A 15,749-nucleotide genomic window follows, 5' to 3' on the forward strand; every position below is an offset into this window, starting at 1 on the left:
CTACCAAAGACACATCCATAACTTCTAACAAAACAAGGCTATCATCTGGCACAGGAAAGGAGACGATGTTTTGGTCACAAGCGTAACTGGAGAGAATGCCTGGTATGGATTTTAACAATCACTTTTTTTTTTTTCTACCTTGTATAGCAAATAAACTAATTTTAGAGACTTTATAAACTATATAAACTTTAAAATGTTCATAATTTTTTCAGGTCATCTGAAAGTATAAATGTTGCAGATATTTGGAATGGGCACATCACTTACAGGAGCTGTTGTGTGCACTACTGAAAATTGGGGAATTACTGTTACAAGACTGTTCCTTGGGAAAAATGTGGTTTACTTTGCGTAATACCACAAGATGTGAAAACCAAACAACACCATGGAAAAAATACTCTATGCTGCAAGGAAAAGTTGGAAGTTCATGTAAGAAGTACAACACATATCGAGGAAACTCGGGCAGTTCTTATATTTGGGGCAATCCTCATCAGAACTTCATAATCTTGCTAAAATCTTCCTTTGTTGTTCTTACACAGAAATCAGAATGGCACGTAAAGCAAAATAAATACTCTCATCCTCAAAACTCTACAGAAGAAAATATGTTATCCTTAACATAGTGGTCTGAGCAACTTCATCTAGCATGACGATATATGTAACCAATTATAATAAATGTTCTCCTTTGGGGTTACAGCCAAGAAAAATGCTGCATTATTCAAATTAACAGTCAGGCCTAATGTTTAGGCAGAAGAATGTGCAAAGTTTATTTCATTATTAAAAACAAACAAACAAACCCCCAACCCCAGAACAAACACAACCATCAAACAGTTTTAGGAAGGTACCACAGAAACCAGTCAAAACGTAGTGCTGGTACAGCTGAGGGCCCGAGCAGAAGAGTGGAAAAGCAAACCAGAGGAAACACAAACAAGGCTGCTGGCTGGAGCCACTGCCCGTTTTCAGTAGCTGACATTTTTTTCTCCCACCAAGAATAAAACACCGAATGTTTTAATACCGACTTAGAAAATAAGCTTGCCAATTTTACTACAATACAGCCAGCAGCCCCGAAACTGTGAAACCACGGAGAGGGCCTCTGCCCTCATCGGACAGGCTGCGCACAAATGCAACGCCTCCCAGCACGCTGAGAGAACGCTCAAGAGTTTAAAACAGCCTAAACCCCACTGCCTCGTGTTGGCTTAAAGAATTTTCCTCCAGGGAGGGGAGACCGGCGTGTGTGGGGGGAAAACAGAACCGAACCGCCCCGGGCCGCCACCGAGCCTCAGAGTCCAGCCGCCCGGACCAGCACGCGCGCACACGCCTGCTCCCGGCCTAACCCTAACGTCCCTTTCCCGCGCCCAACGGCCGCGCGCTAAGGCACAGCCCCGCCCCCCAGGGAGGGGGCTGCTGGGAGCTGTAGTCCGAGGTTCGGCCGGAGGAACTACAAGTCCCATTACAACCGGGGGTGGCGGGGCGCCATTTTGAGAGCGAGGGGTTGCCAGTGCTCCCCTCCCCCGCCCGCCGGGAGTGCGCTGCTCGTCGAGGCGGCGGAAGACGGGCGGGCGCTTCTGCCTTGAGGTTGGTTTCTTCACCCGCATGTGGCTGTGGCTTCTCTTGGGCCAGGAAGGCACTTCTCATTGCCGCCACCACTGCCGTCGACGTGTGGCAAAGGGGGACTGTGGCCGAGTGCTCGGGCCGCCGCAGCCGAACGGGGAGGGGGGGCCTGTGGGGGCGGCGCACAGAAGTCGGCTGCTGAGGTTGTGGGACGCCGGTGCCGGGCTGAAGGAAGTGTGTGTGGGGCGGGGAGGGGGGTGCCTTACACTGGGGCGTGGGGAGGGAGGGAACGGCTGGCACACCTACCGGGGATTTGGGGCCGGTTGCTCCCGGCAGCCGCGCCTTCGCCTCAGGCGCTTTGCTCCCCGAGGCGGCCCCGCCGCCGCCATCCCGGTGTGGGAGAAGAGCCTGCTTCCCCCGGCTCGGAGGTGTGGCCTGCCTCTGTGCCGGGGTGCTGGCCTGCATGCTTTGTCACCTCCGCACCCACAAAAAAGGTGGTCGCACAGGCAAACCCAAGCATTTCCCCCCGTCTTTTAGTCCTGCTACGTATGCCTTCTTTTTCCGTTTGGAAATTTATTGTACAGGTGGAGCTTAAGGCCATGAGTTACTTGGTTGAGACTTCTGGATGTTTGGCAGGTTAGTTAAAGTGGTAGTTTAGTGTTGCAAGTGCGAGCCCAGTGAGTCATGTAAGCCAGCTCAGGGTCAACACTTATAACCAGCTCTTCACAGAAATACAACAAACTTATGCCTATCCCATTCAAGAGGCAAGACTGTGACTTAGATTGCACTTTCTTAGTACACACTTGGGCTGTCCTCCCCAAGAATGCAAGTGGAGATGCTTTGACATGCAACTTCACTGTCCCAAAGGATAGTCAGAGGAAGTCTGTTAAAGATTAGCAAGAAAGGATATTCCTTCCTGTCTGGGACAGGCACAGAGCAGCATTCTCCTTCATTAAAGATATTGTTGTGCCGCAAGTGTTTACATGCTCTGTGTTTTCATTCCACATCAGAATACGGGCTTTGCTTAAACACCATCCGAGAAGACAGATGAGGACATAGAAGCTAATAAAACAACTTTTTTATTCCAACCCTGGTTTTGAGTGGAGGTAGAGTAACTTTTTTTGGATGTATGGGGGATAGTGTCCCTGATTCATATGATGTCATTCTCACTTTCTAATTTACAAAAAAGAGGAACTGAGAAGCTGGAGGTATGCATAAAATGTGTATATTGTGAGAGGATGAGAGACCATAATACCCACAACATTGTTCCACTAATTCTGAGGGGAGGGATAGTTGCATGTTTCTCCCTCTTCTGACATTAGTGCTGTCTTCCAAGTAGTAAAGGCAGGTGCAAATAGTAAAGTCTCCTTGGTTTAGGCATGTGGAGACAGGATGGCAGAATTCGCTTCCTTTGGATAGTAGGTGAGAAAGAGCCCAGAGTAACACCTTTTCTTGTCAGTTTTGTAAGTAAACATGAGATGATAAAGTTTACTTACAAATCTTCCTGAAATACTACCTACAGATCCTTTTCAGATAAAGAAAAAAACTTTTCTTGTCCAGAATGATGACCATGTGATGTTTCATTAATATTTACTCCTAGAAACTTGAAATGTTCACAAAAAGTAGTAGAATAAACCCTCTAGTAGAAAAAATACTTGCTTGCTTTCTTGTTTAGTACTGCATTTGGTTTTGAGGGGGGATTTGCTGAATTAACTACTTGGCACTTGATTTATAACTAAATGACTATTACTTTTTATTGCTTTCTATCTAGACTTCAGGAATACAAAGGAAAATCCAAGTAATTCTAACTACTAGATGGATAATGGCGTGACTGTGTGTCATGGTGGTCGGTGCTATCTTGCTTTGTTTTTAATTGCTCTTGTGTCTCTGAATTTTTCTGGAACTTATTGGCTCATTCTTAGATTGCAGTCTGTTTGGGACAGGGATTGCTTTTTTTGTGTTTATTTTTAGAAAACATGCAACCAGGTGGTCTTGGTCCCTAACAAAGGTCTGTAGTTGTTCCAGAACCAGAAATATGATAACAGATTGCAGATTTAATTTTATGTCTTATTTGACTAGTACCAAATTATCAATGCCATCCAGCATCTGTTTGATTGGTGTTAAATGAATTAGTTGGGTTCAGTTTGTGTCACAGAAAATAATCCTTGTAGTATTTGCATTTTTGTTGGTCATATTAGTAGTGATGTCAGGCATCAGTTTGTTTTGGAAGTTGTCGTGCGTTTATGCTGTAAAAGAGGTTTATAACACTTGGCAGGTTAACATAGGTCAGTAGAGAACAGAGGTTGTTGATGTAATTCATCTTTCAAATATTCATATTTTAAAAAGCATGATTTGTAAGTTATTTAAGATATATCATAAAATGTGACTGTTAGACTGGTACAGCACTAATGTATTTCTTTGCTAAAGATGAGCAATAATGTGGAAATTTTGTTTAAACAAGATTTCCAGTAGATGATGTCTGCTTTTCTTCTAGTTGAGTTCATTTAGTGACTGTGGAGGGTCTGAGGATGCGTATCATAGGCCTGAATAATTTCTGCTTTTTTATACTTTTAAAATGTGATAATGTATTAATTTTTTTCTAAGATGCTTCATGCTGAAAGTAGAGTAAGGCCCTTGGAGTGTCAGGATGAAATCACGACTGAACCATGTTCTAAAAAAATGAAGTCAACAGAAGGGTCTTACAAGAAACTCTCTGATGATGGTAACCAAGCTACTCAAGAGGAGCCGGACACTGAGAGAACATCAGATGATTTGGTACCGGCGTATGCCTCTGATAACCAAGGGCAACTTGAAATGCAGAAGCAAGAGAAAATACCTACTACTGTCCTGGGAACACTGCATGAAGTGTTCCCTGAAAATAATCTAGTGCTTAGTCAGCCAATTGATTCAGAAACTCTGCAGAATGTAAGTCCTCCATTTGCATCAATAAATGACACTAAAGTTGAAGAAAAGAAAGGCCCTTTTATTACAAATAATACTGGTGAAGATGATATTAGAAATAGTAGTACATCATTCTCAATAAATAGGAATGCATCAGATGAAGAGTTTTTTACAAGCAAAGAATTTATCGGACCGATTTACAAGCCTGCTGAAAGCAACGAACAGGACAAATCTGGCAGTTGCAATGAATGTAGAAACAGTGAGGGAGATCAGAATGAATTGCATGAAAACCAAGCTAAAAGAAAGGAGGCAAAGAAGATGCAGCCTATTTCTTCTGCTGTACCAGAAATAGATGATGAACTGGACCAGTTCTATAAAGAAATTCACCAGCTGGAAAATGAAAATTTAGATACTAATTTTCAGGAAAAAGAAACTGAAATTTCTCAGGAACAATTCTCTCCATCTAACTGCTGTCAAACCTTACAAGAGGATTATCAACGTGTATTGTTGGGCAGCCCACAACCATTTTATGAGAATGGACAGTGTTTCTTTGGGGAACAGAACAGTCAGAAAACAAGCAATGAGCAGCAGTTTGTCGTGGAGACAAGTGGCTGGAAAACTGAAAATACCTTTAATGGACAAGTAGATTCTAAATATTGGAACTACTCAGTGCCTGAATTCAGACCTGCTTGGCAGTCAACAGAGTCTTTCATAGTACCTCAGGGATCTCTTCCTCCTAGATTCAACCATCAGTCGCACTTTCCGATGCTTAATTCCCCACCACAAAAAACAAATGCTCTCCCTTCTCAGAATGGTGAACTTTTGTACAAAAATTATCATGGTTACCATGGAAATACTGGTATCAACAGTCATGGTCCATTGCTTGATCAAAGTACCAGGTATGCTGGTCATATTGATATCCATCCTACTCAGGTCTTCAGAAATGGAAATAATGACCAGAATGGACTCCAAAATAATGGTTTCTGTGAAACCAGAGAAGAGTGTTGGAAGGATCCAAAAGCTGACAATGCAGAAAGAATGCACAGCTTTTCTTCCTTGCAGTTACCTGAAGAAAGATTTGGTTGTTCACAGAAATTGCTCGTAATCTTAAGAGGCCTACCAGGTTCAGGGAAATCAACGCTTTCTCGGTAAGTAAAGACTTAAAGCTTGGGAGGCTTATTCAATTAATTTTTTTAAAGTATTTTTACAAAAAAAAATACCCGTAAGCACTTGGTAAACTTTGGTGTTTATAAATTAGGCTATTAAAATGCAGTAACTTTTACTTAATGAGGACATATGACAGTAAATACTGAAAAAAATGGTTTTATTTTGTCTCCTTTAGAGTTTTGATGAATAGGAGCTGTTTTATGTTAAATGTAAAATGTTCTGTATCCTTTAAATTTCATAATCTTTTATTCTGAAGCTTTGAGATGTACTAGTATGTGATGATTTGCCTTTTTATTTCATTCTTAAATTCCTTCATTTAAAAAAATCTGTCAAATCTAACAGCATTAATTTGACTGAACCCGAAGTGCTTTTTTATGCCCATGCAAAAATCTTCAAAGACCATTAGAAGAATTTTGCTACTCTGAAAATACTGAATTTGTTTTCAGTATGTTGATGAAACTGAGTATAATCTCATTCAGGTTTTTTTGTACTACAATCTGTCAACTTCTCTATTTGTGAACAACACAAAAGAAAAATATTATTTTCCCTTAAAAATATAGTTGTTGAAGTCTGACAGGTTAAAAGCAAGACCACCTCCAATTTGGATTTTCACTTTTTTCTTTTGGCTTAGTTTAAAAAGCACATAAGTTGACATAAAGCACAGACACTATTTCTTTTAAGTGAAAATAGGTTTCTCTTGCATGCAAAAAAAAAATAAAGTTACTGTATCAGTACTTAGTGATTGAGCTTCATCCATAAACTGAACATCACAAATGGGATGTCTTCTGTGATTGTCTTATGTTGCATACTAAGAGTCTATGAAATAGATACAGTGATCATGTTCTTCCTTGTTTTATGTATAAAGGAGTAATCTTGCTGTTTGATTTCCCACCCCCCACCCCCACAATATTTAGTAGACTGTGATCTCCATATCATAGAAAAATACCTATTAGAAATTTCTAGCTTACATATTTGTATGATTCTAACTATAACATTTTCTAGTTACTGAGTACTCTATTTTGCAAACCTGTGTTTCTGAAGCTGTGTGGATATTATTACAATAATTTCTTTAATATGAGAGAGCAACATAGAAAATTAAAACAAAAACAACCTGTGGAAAAAATGCTGCCTCAATGCAAGAACTGGGTAATAATGTGAAGATATAGAATAGGATATTTTGTTTTCCATGTTTTGTGTGCTGAATTGTCTTTGAATCTTTCTCAAATATTTCTATTACCTGAAAGATTCTAAATATCTTCAGGTTTTTAGGAACACATATTCTTGCTCTTTTCATCTCTTGCTAGTGAGATCAATTACTAATTTCATTTAACAGGTGGGAAAGTGGGCACTGTGAGTGAGATCAAGATCAAGAATAGTCCCCAAATTTAGGTGCAGAATTTGAACTGTGTGGGACTTGTTTTTCAGTGTATTCAGTTATATCCACTTTCATGTGTTCAAAGCTTGGTTGCAGTTGTTAATTCCCATAAAATCATGTCTCTGGTACCTGGTGATGGGGGAACCCAGAATTAATATCTGCCTGTGAGGAAAATATATGTATTATTAATTAAGTCTTATTTTTAAAGTTGACTGTGTTTGTGTGTGTAACATCATAGGCTTCTGCACTGTAGAGTGTGACAGCAAATACAGTCTTCTGATGTCATACTAGTACCCACAGGTATCTTTGCAGTCTTGGCATCTTTAGCACCTGCAGACAAACCTCTACCATTTGTGCTAGCAAAATGACTGTGTAGGAAAAGCAGAAAATTGATACTATCTTTGTGGATCAGCACTAGAATGGAATGAGATGCATCTTGCAAGTGGGTTTCCCACGTATGAAATGATGGCAGAGCAGTAGTGAGACCCAGGAATCTTGCAATCCTGTCTGCATTTTGTGTGAAGTGAGGGTTTGTAAGTACAGGCACTTTTCCTCCTGCTGCCAAACTTCACCCATATCTGTCCTGAATCTTCCACTGAAGTCTGTGTTTTGTTTTGACTCTTCCATCCCAACCACGTGGAATCACAGGAATGTTTTTTGGAATATGCTTCTGGAGGTCAACTAGTCCATCATTCTGCTTGGAGCAGGTCTGTCACCATCGTTGGATCAAATCAGCTGTGTCTTTGTCTAGCCTGATCTGTGTTCTCCTGTGTTATACCATATGCTATCACTTGGTAGAATCTGGCTCATCATCTTTGCAGCTTCCTTTCAGGTAAGGGGATGGGCTTATTCACTGCAACAGGCTGATACCAGATGTCCTTTTACTGTCTTCACTGCCAGACTAAACAAGCCCAGCTGCTATTAACCTCCCCTTCTAGGTTGTATGTCCTTAGCCATCTTGGTAGCCATCTGTTCAACCCTTTAATGGTTTTCAGCATGTCTTTTGAACTGGGAAGCCTCAAACTGGACGCTATTTCAGAACTGACTGCACAAGAGCCGGGTAGAGTGTGGATGATACTTTTCATTGATCTACTGGCCACATTTTCTCTAATAAAGCCCAGGATGTGTTTTGCTCTTCTTTCGATGAGAGCATGCCATTCGCTCATCTCCAGTTTGATATCCACTGTAATCCTCAGATCCTTTTCAGCCGCCTGCTCAACCAGTCACTTTCTATCCTGTACTGATGCTTAGGTTTCTTTTTCACCAGCTGCAGAACTTTGTGCTTTTCCTTGTTGAGCTTCATGGTGTTTTACTTAGCCTGGTGCTCAAGTTTCTCAATGTCCTTCTGGATAGAAGCCCTACTGTTCAGTATGTCGGGCATCACTACTAATTTGGTGTCATCTGTAAGTTTTCTGCCTCATCATCCAGGTTGCTGATGAAGATACTGAAAAAATTGGTCCTACTATCATCCCTTGCTGTAGTCTGCTTGTTACTGACTGGGAGATGATGTCAGAAGCCTTGATAATTTCAAAGTATGCTACATTCATTGCTCTGTCCTCATCTACAAAGGCAGTTGTTTCATCAGAGAGTACATTCTGGTCAGTAAAGAATGATTTGTCTATTGCAAAACCCTTGTTGACTCTTCCCAATTACCTTAATTTCCTTCACATGTTTGGAAATAGATTCCAAGAGGATGCATTCCATTGTCTTTCCAGGAACTGAGATTTGAGCAGTCTTTAGTTCCTTGGGTCCTTGTCTTTACTTGCCTTAAATACAAGCATAAAATCAGCGGGTTTTTGGTCATTGGAGAGTTCCCCTCATTTCCTTGATTTGTTTCCTGCTTTCACTTGACCTAGACAATCCCAGCCTCCTGAGGCTCATTCAAGTTCCTATCTCTTTATACATCTATTTGCAGTTTTGTTTTCCTGTTCCTATCCAACCATGGCTTTTGATCTGTGCTTACTAGCTCCACCTCTGCTCCTAAATTCTAAACTGATTTCTCAATTCCTTCTTCTCCACCACCTTTCCTCCCAGATTGCTCTTGCCCCTGTTTCAGCCGGTAGTATTCTCTCATTCCCAGCTTCATTGTACGAATTTCTTCCTTGCGCTTCACTCTTTGCCTTGTCCCTATTTCCTAGCTCTGCTGCCGGTACCAAGTTGCTTGTTCCACTGTTTGTACCACTATGCTTCCCATGTCCTTCCTATTTTAGAAGTTTTATTTCTTCTCTTGCCATTCTTAAGATTGTGTTGGGAGAAACGTGGTATTACAATGCAGTATGGGTACTGAATCAGCTTCCTGCCACTGCAGGAATGCTCTGTATAGGAATGGGCTTACTGCAGTGAGAATCTGCATTTTCTACTCAGTACAAAAATGAGTAATTTTCACTGTTGTTTTCTGTGCACATGACATTTTAAAGTCCTACAGCTTGGGCAAATTTATAAAACTTTTTGCAGGGAAAACAAACGCATATACTTCGCCAGATTAACTTCCTCAGTCCCAAACTTCTCAGAAAAAAAAGCTTGGAATAACGAAACATGATAAAAATGCTGTGTTTCTTCCTTTGTTTTGGAAGTGATTGACCATTTAGTTAGAAATTTTCTAAAACAATTTGGCCAGACAGATACCCAGCAACGGTATCTCTAGCCCAAATAACAAAAGTCTGCTACAATTAGAAGTAGATGATAATATAATCTTATAATGCTGGAAAAAGTTAAAAGTGACAAGTGGCATTCCTCAGGGCGTGGTGCTGGGACCAGCACTGTTTAACATCTTTGTCGGTGACATGGACAGTGGGATCAAGTGCACCCTCCGCAGGTTTGCTGTGTGGTGTGGTCGACATGCTGGAGGGAAGGGATGCCATCCAGAGGGACCTTGGCAGGCTGGAGAGATGGGCCCGTGTGAACCACATGAAGTTCAACAAGACCAAGCACAAGGTCCTGCACGTGGGTCAGGGCAATCCCAAGCACAACTGCAGGCTGGGCGGAGAATGGATTGAGAGCAGCCCTGAGGAGAAGGACTTGGGGGTATTGACTTATGAGAAGCTCAACGTGAGCTGGCAGTGTGCGCTTGCAGCCCAGAAAGCCAACCGTGTCCTGGGCTGTATCAAAAGAAGCTTGACCAGCAGGTCGAAGGAGCTGATTCTCCCCCTCTGCTCTCCTGAGACCCCACCTGGAGTACTGCATCCAGCTCTGGAGGCCCCAGTACAAGAGAGACATGGAGCTGTTGGAGCGAGTCCAGAGGAGGGCCACGAAGCTGATCAGAGGGCTGGAGCACCTCTGCTATGAGGACAGGCTGAGAGAGTTGGGATTGTTCAGCCTGCAGAAGAGAAGGCTCCGGGGAGATCTAATTGTGGCCTTCTAGTATCTAAAGGGGGCCTACAGGAAAGATGGTGAGGGACTGTTTATCAGGGAGTGTAGTGACAGGACAAAGGGTAATGGCTTTAAGCTGAAGGAGGGTTGATTTAGATTAGATATTAGGAAGAAATTCTTTACTGTGAGGGTGATGAGGCACTGGAACAGGTTGCCCAGAGAGGTTGTGGATGCCCCCTTCCTGGAAGTGTTCAAGGCCAGGTTGGATGGGGCTTTGGGCAACCTGATCTAGTGGAGGGTGTCCCTGCTCATGGCAGGGGGGTTGGAACTAGGTGATCTTTAAGGTCCCTTCCAACCCAAACCATTCTATGATTCTATGAAAACAGACTTGGATTTTTAGGATATTTTGATACTGAACTTGGCAGCAATTGCAATTTTCCACTTGTCCATAAATATCTGAATGTGAATTTGAATAAAAAGGACCTTAATGAAGTTGAAAGAACAAATATTGGTGTCATTTAAGAACTACATTTTGAATTAAATACGTTGCAGGAGTATATAAAGACAGTTGTCTTTATCTGGGGCCATTCTTCCTGAGAGCTCAGTCTTCTGAATGGAAGTGTTAAAGAGTTAGCATGTATAGCTGAATGTAGAAACAATTATGTGCTGCTGTTTCTAATTATATATTTCTTTAAACTGTGTTACAAGCAAATCTTTTAAAGTAGCATTTACATAGATCAGTGATACTACAGATTTAAAACTTAGATTTTGTAATTGTCTATTTTTTTCGTCATCTGTGGTATGTTAGCTATTTTAAATAGGTGAATTGTTAGGTTCTAAGATATCTTCTTTGTAATAAAATCATCTAACAAAGTAGGCTAACCAGGATGCAGGTTGGGGGACCATTTTAGTTTTGAAGAAAAAATAAGGCAGGATTTGTTTATGTTTTTGTGCACACATGCACTGGAAAAAATGTGTATTGATTTGCTGACTAGTTAAAATGAGCATTTTAGGTTTCAAGATGAGTTTTGTACGTTGAGCTAATATCTTCTGTTAGATCAGATAGCATGTCTGGAAAAAGTAGGTGAGCTGCTTTAATTTTTACATCTGCTTTAATTTCACTGTCCTATTATGTTGAAAGGTGGGTGTTCAATTGCAGGGAAGGTTTAGGGTGAAAAAGTTGCATTACAGCAGTTGGATAGCACTGCTACTTGTTTCAGGCATGTGCACATGCTGAGTGATCTGTTATTTGACTCTTACTAGAAATATATTTATCTTTTTTCTTCATCTCTTAAAAGTGGAGTATCATCTCTTTGTGGGTTTAGATAGTAATGATGCTTTCTTTGCATAGGTGTGCTTTTTGTTATTTCTGTTTCCTAGTTCATGAGTCTGGGATAAATTTTATTTCCAAATACATGTTAAAAGTATGTGAATTATTGAATGTGACATCGACAAATATGTTTTAAATTTTACAAGTTTAAGTACTGTGAATTCTGAAAGAGGTAATTGTCAGGCTTTTAAAATTTTATGTTTTGTGATTTAATTTCACAGTTTAGAAACAGGCTATGATCATTGCTGTAATAATTGAAGTTTCAGTTCATAAACTCATTACTTTGTGACAGGTTGTGTGTGATGTGTAAGGTAAGGGGTCTGTTACTGTGCCCTCCTTGGTAGTCACTTTGCCTTCCCAAATTCTGTAGTTTTAGGATTATTCTTGCAAACATAGTTTACTTTATTAAATCCGTTATATCAGTTATATAGGTTCATAAACAAATTGTGGTGTATTCTGAACTTCAAAGAATAATAAAAGTATTTCAGGAGTAAACTTTGTTGATGGATTTGCAAGATTCCCGAACCCTTGCCGTTGTGTTTCTTTATTGTTACAACTAGTGATCTTTGGAAGATACAACAGAAGACTTTGACTTAAGTGAATTACTCTCCAGAGCACTGAGCAAACAGAGTCAGTTCCTAGAAATAAAAGTAAAAATGAATGCCCCATTAGTGTTGATTCATCAGTTCATTTGTTTCCTACAGAAACCTGATGGTCAGGCTCCTAGGAGCTGTAAGGGTGTGTCTGTCTACTCAGCCAGTAGAAGGTTCCCAGTTATTATTTGCTATCTCTTTTATTAAGGTAGATGCTCCTTACTCTTAAAGATGTGTGTATACATTCAGCACACAAAAAGTGGGTATGGAAGATGGATGCGGTTTTTCTAGCATTATTAACTGGCAAACGTAGCATACTGTAAATAAGAAAATTGGGCCATGTGTAAAATCATGGCCACGTAACTTAATATAAATTCCTGTTAAATATTTTATATGAGAGAGGAATAGATATGAAAAAATTCTGTTGTGTGTGGTGTATGATTTACTTGGTGCCATTTTATCTACTTAGAACAAAAATAGACTTTGAATCTTTCTGTGCTTTCCTAAACCACTGTAATACACATCCTATTAAAAGACACAGACTCTAACAAAAATGATTATTGAACAGTATCATGCTCTGCTTTCCGAAATAGCATTGCTATTTATCCTGAGGGAATGTTAATACTCTGGTAAAGGGAGAAAGAGCAAGAAGGAAAAAACAGCTTGTATGCAGCTTTGATCATGTTGCTTGACAGTTGCATCATTAGTAGTTTCTTCTGGTCCTTAGTAATCTGAATTTTGTTGTTACAGATGTCTGTATTTTAAAAGCAAAAATAACGGACAACATAGTTGTGGGACAGTAAATGTGTAGGAATGTAAGTTAATATACTGTACAGCATCCCAGTCTTTACCTCAGCAGTACTACATCCCACATACTGCTAGTGTAGTTTGGGTTTTGTAGCCTTTGGGTACATTGCCTATTTTTGAGCCAGAATAGGTGCCGAGATTTCCATAGGACAGTGACGTCTGAGTGTTGCAGTGGGCTATAAATGCTCTGTGACACTAACGGACTGTTTCCTTTTTTCAAATTCAAATATACGATAGAAAACAAAAATAGTCAAGGAGGTTTTGTAATCACGTTTATTTTGGAGATCAGACTTTAAATAGAATTGTACTGTTGTCTCAGTTTACAAGGTTTTCCTTTAAACCTCAATTTGCAAGGACTTTCCAAAAATTAAGTTTACATTTGGCAGAATGGGGATTGCTCATTGGGATGGATTAATGTGGATTTGATTTGACAGAGATTCTGATGTTATTGATCAACCAGCAGTTAATTATGCCCTGTAACTTTGCTATAACCAGTTTCTCTGACTTACAGGTATTTGTTGGCATGCTTGGACAACATTTAGGATGAATTTTAATTAAATCCTAAAGTCAGCTCTATGATGCTTCTAGAAGGCATGACTGTGGCATTTCATAACAATGCAAATAGAGAATTGTAGAAAAGTTTAATGGATTTTTGTAGTATTCCTACATCATCCATTACAATGTTTTCTGTAAACATATCAGTAATACAGAGAGTAAAAATATATTTGTTAACAGTGAACATTGCAACTGTGTCCCTCTGAGTTCCCCTTTTTACCCTCATTGGCTTCCCCACAGTGTTTTTTATTGTTTCCTAAATTATACTTAAATTTGTTTCATAATCTTTAATGTTAGCTGTGCAGGAAGCAGAATGTAATGTAACTTATTCTGACCTACAAATGAAAAACTTCTAGCCAGTAAAATATCTATGTTGCTTGGAAATGGCAGGCCTGAAAGACTGGGTAAATGGGAAATTTGCATTTTTCTCTTTTTTATCTTTATAGATTCTAATTTGAATCTCTATATATTATCTATTTGCTTGCAAATTTGTTTTGCTTTGGTTTGCCTGTTTGTTTCCCCTCCATAAAAATTCATACTATTTTTGAGAGAATATTCTGTCAGATTTTGTTGAAATTGGTCTATATGTCTGAAAGTCACCATGGAATGGTATTGCCTTAGGAAACCAAGCTAAAACGCTCTAATCAAGTGGTTTAAGTGATTTGAGAAGTGATTGGTTTTCTCCTGATTTGAAGTGATACATGCAGGGACAGTAAACCACATGGCTTTCCTATCACCCTGTTAGCATTAAAGTATGAATGATAGGGAAAACCAGTATAATTGCCTGATAGAAACTGAGATATGAAAAAATCCTATCTTAAATTTCTTGTCATCTATTAGACTGAAACTACAGTTCTGCAAGACGTGGTAACCCATGTAGCCGCTGACTGCTGCTCAATCAGTGGAGGTCTCCATTGATAGCTGGCCACTTTTAATGTACTACCTTTTAGGGCCTTTTCTTAAATAGGCTCAACTGCTGAAGCTTCAGAAAAGTAACTCGGGGCGGGGGGGAAAGGATAAAAGGATTGCTTTCTTCTGAACATGAATTTGGTAGCTTACAGATCCAGTGAGTGTCAGAGTTGATGAGAAAATAGAGGGAAGTAAGACTATGTCACCAGGATTGGAGGAGAAGACACAGAACTGGAATAGAAGAGTACAGGATCTTGAAGGAATAGGCACACTCTTCTGTAATCTCGACTTTCATTAGTAGGGCAATCTTGAAAGTTTATTGTGATATTTTACTTTTTCCTGAAAACAGGGAAATTGCTGTAAACATTAGTACCTTGCTTTTGCTGTTCTATTTCAATGCGCGTTGTATGTGCAGACATCATGGGCAAAGGTCAGAAGAGGGCTTGTGAGAGTTTAAGATTGTGAAAAAGGATTCGAACATCCAGTTCATTTCATAGCTGCATCCAGATTCCTCATGATCAGATTGGTTTCTAGAGATAATTCCAAATGAGAATTGATACGGAAAATGTTACTGAATACATGAAGTGATTATGATGCACTTAACACTTACTGAAATATAACCATAAATTAGATAGGTACAAACATCTCTTGGGGGTGAAGTAGAAGAAACAACAAATACAGAAATAGTAGAAAGGGGAAAATGTATTGCTTTAATTTGGATTAGAATTCTTGGTAATACATATGAGTGTACTTTTATAAACATGTTTGAAATTTGCAAGAAGTTCAGAAATAGGGCACAGTTCAGTTTATTTTAGCTATAATCTTTTTTCTGTGTCTTTTTTTCTATCTGAGAAATAAAAGTTAAAATATTTTTACATTTTCCTTTGTTTAACAGTATTCTACTTGGTGAAAGTCGTGATGGCATTATATTCAGCACCGATGATTATTTTCGTCAGCAAGATGGATATACATACAGTGCTGCTCAGCTTGGTGATGCCCATGACTGGAACCAGAAGAGAGGTTTGAATGCATAAGAGGAATCCTATTAAATTATGCTTATATTTAGAAAACAAAAATATATGATAATGTACATGTGTGTTAATAGTCTATATGAAAAGGAGTACATATATATATTTTTAGTATAGGATATATAGAAGTATATATTTAAAGTGTTCTTTATATTTAATTAATGTGTATATATACATTAAATTTTGAGCTTATAGAAGGTTCAGAGTTAAAAATAGAAAATCTCTCTTCTTTG

The 15,749-nt window shown here is 39.5% G+C and overlaps 1 protein-coding gene across 13 annotated transcripts in view; it reads left to right on the top strand.

The window, feature by feature from the left end:
- Positions 1–1,463: 1,463 nt before the first annotated feature.
- N4BP2L2 (NEDD4 binding protein 2 like 2) overlaps positions 1,464–15,749 on the top strand; it is a 49,530-nt gene continuing 35,244 nt past the window's right edge. For 8 of the 13 annotated variants that reach the window (XR_008577165.1, XR_008577184.1, XR_008577186.1 and 5 more), the window contains exons 1-4: positions 1,477–1,566; positions 2,553–2,648; positions 4,147–5,591; positions 15,384–15,508. Coding sequence is in view for 7 of the 13 variants with exons in the window: in XM_054825706.1 (XP_054681681.1) it covers positions 4,147–5,591; positions 15,384–15,508 (1,570 nt within the window). In the remaining 6 variants the exon portion in view is untranslated. Of the gene's footprint in view, positions 1,567–2,552; positions 2,649–4,146; positions 5,592–8,413; positions 8,584–15,383; positions 15,509–15,749 lie in introns of those variants that run through there. The other 5 variants (XM_054825714.1, XM_054825725.1, XM_054825738.1 and 2 more) reach the window with 4 other exon arrangements.

The sequence above is a fragment of the Grus americana genome, chromosome 1, assembly GCF_028858705.1.
Source record: "Grus americana isolate bGruAme1 chromosome 1, bGruAme1.mat, whole genome shotgun sequence".
Taxonomy (NCBI): domain Eukaryota; kingdom Metazoa; phylum Chordata; class Aves; order Gruiformes; family Gruidae; genus Grus; species Grus americana.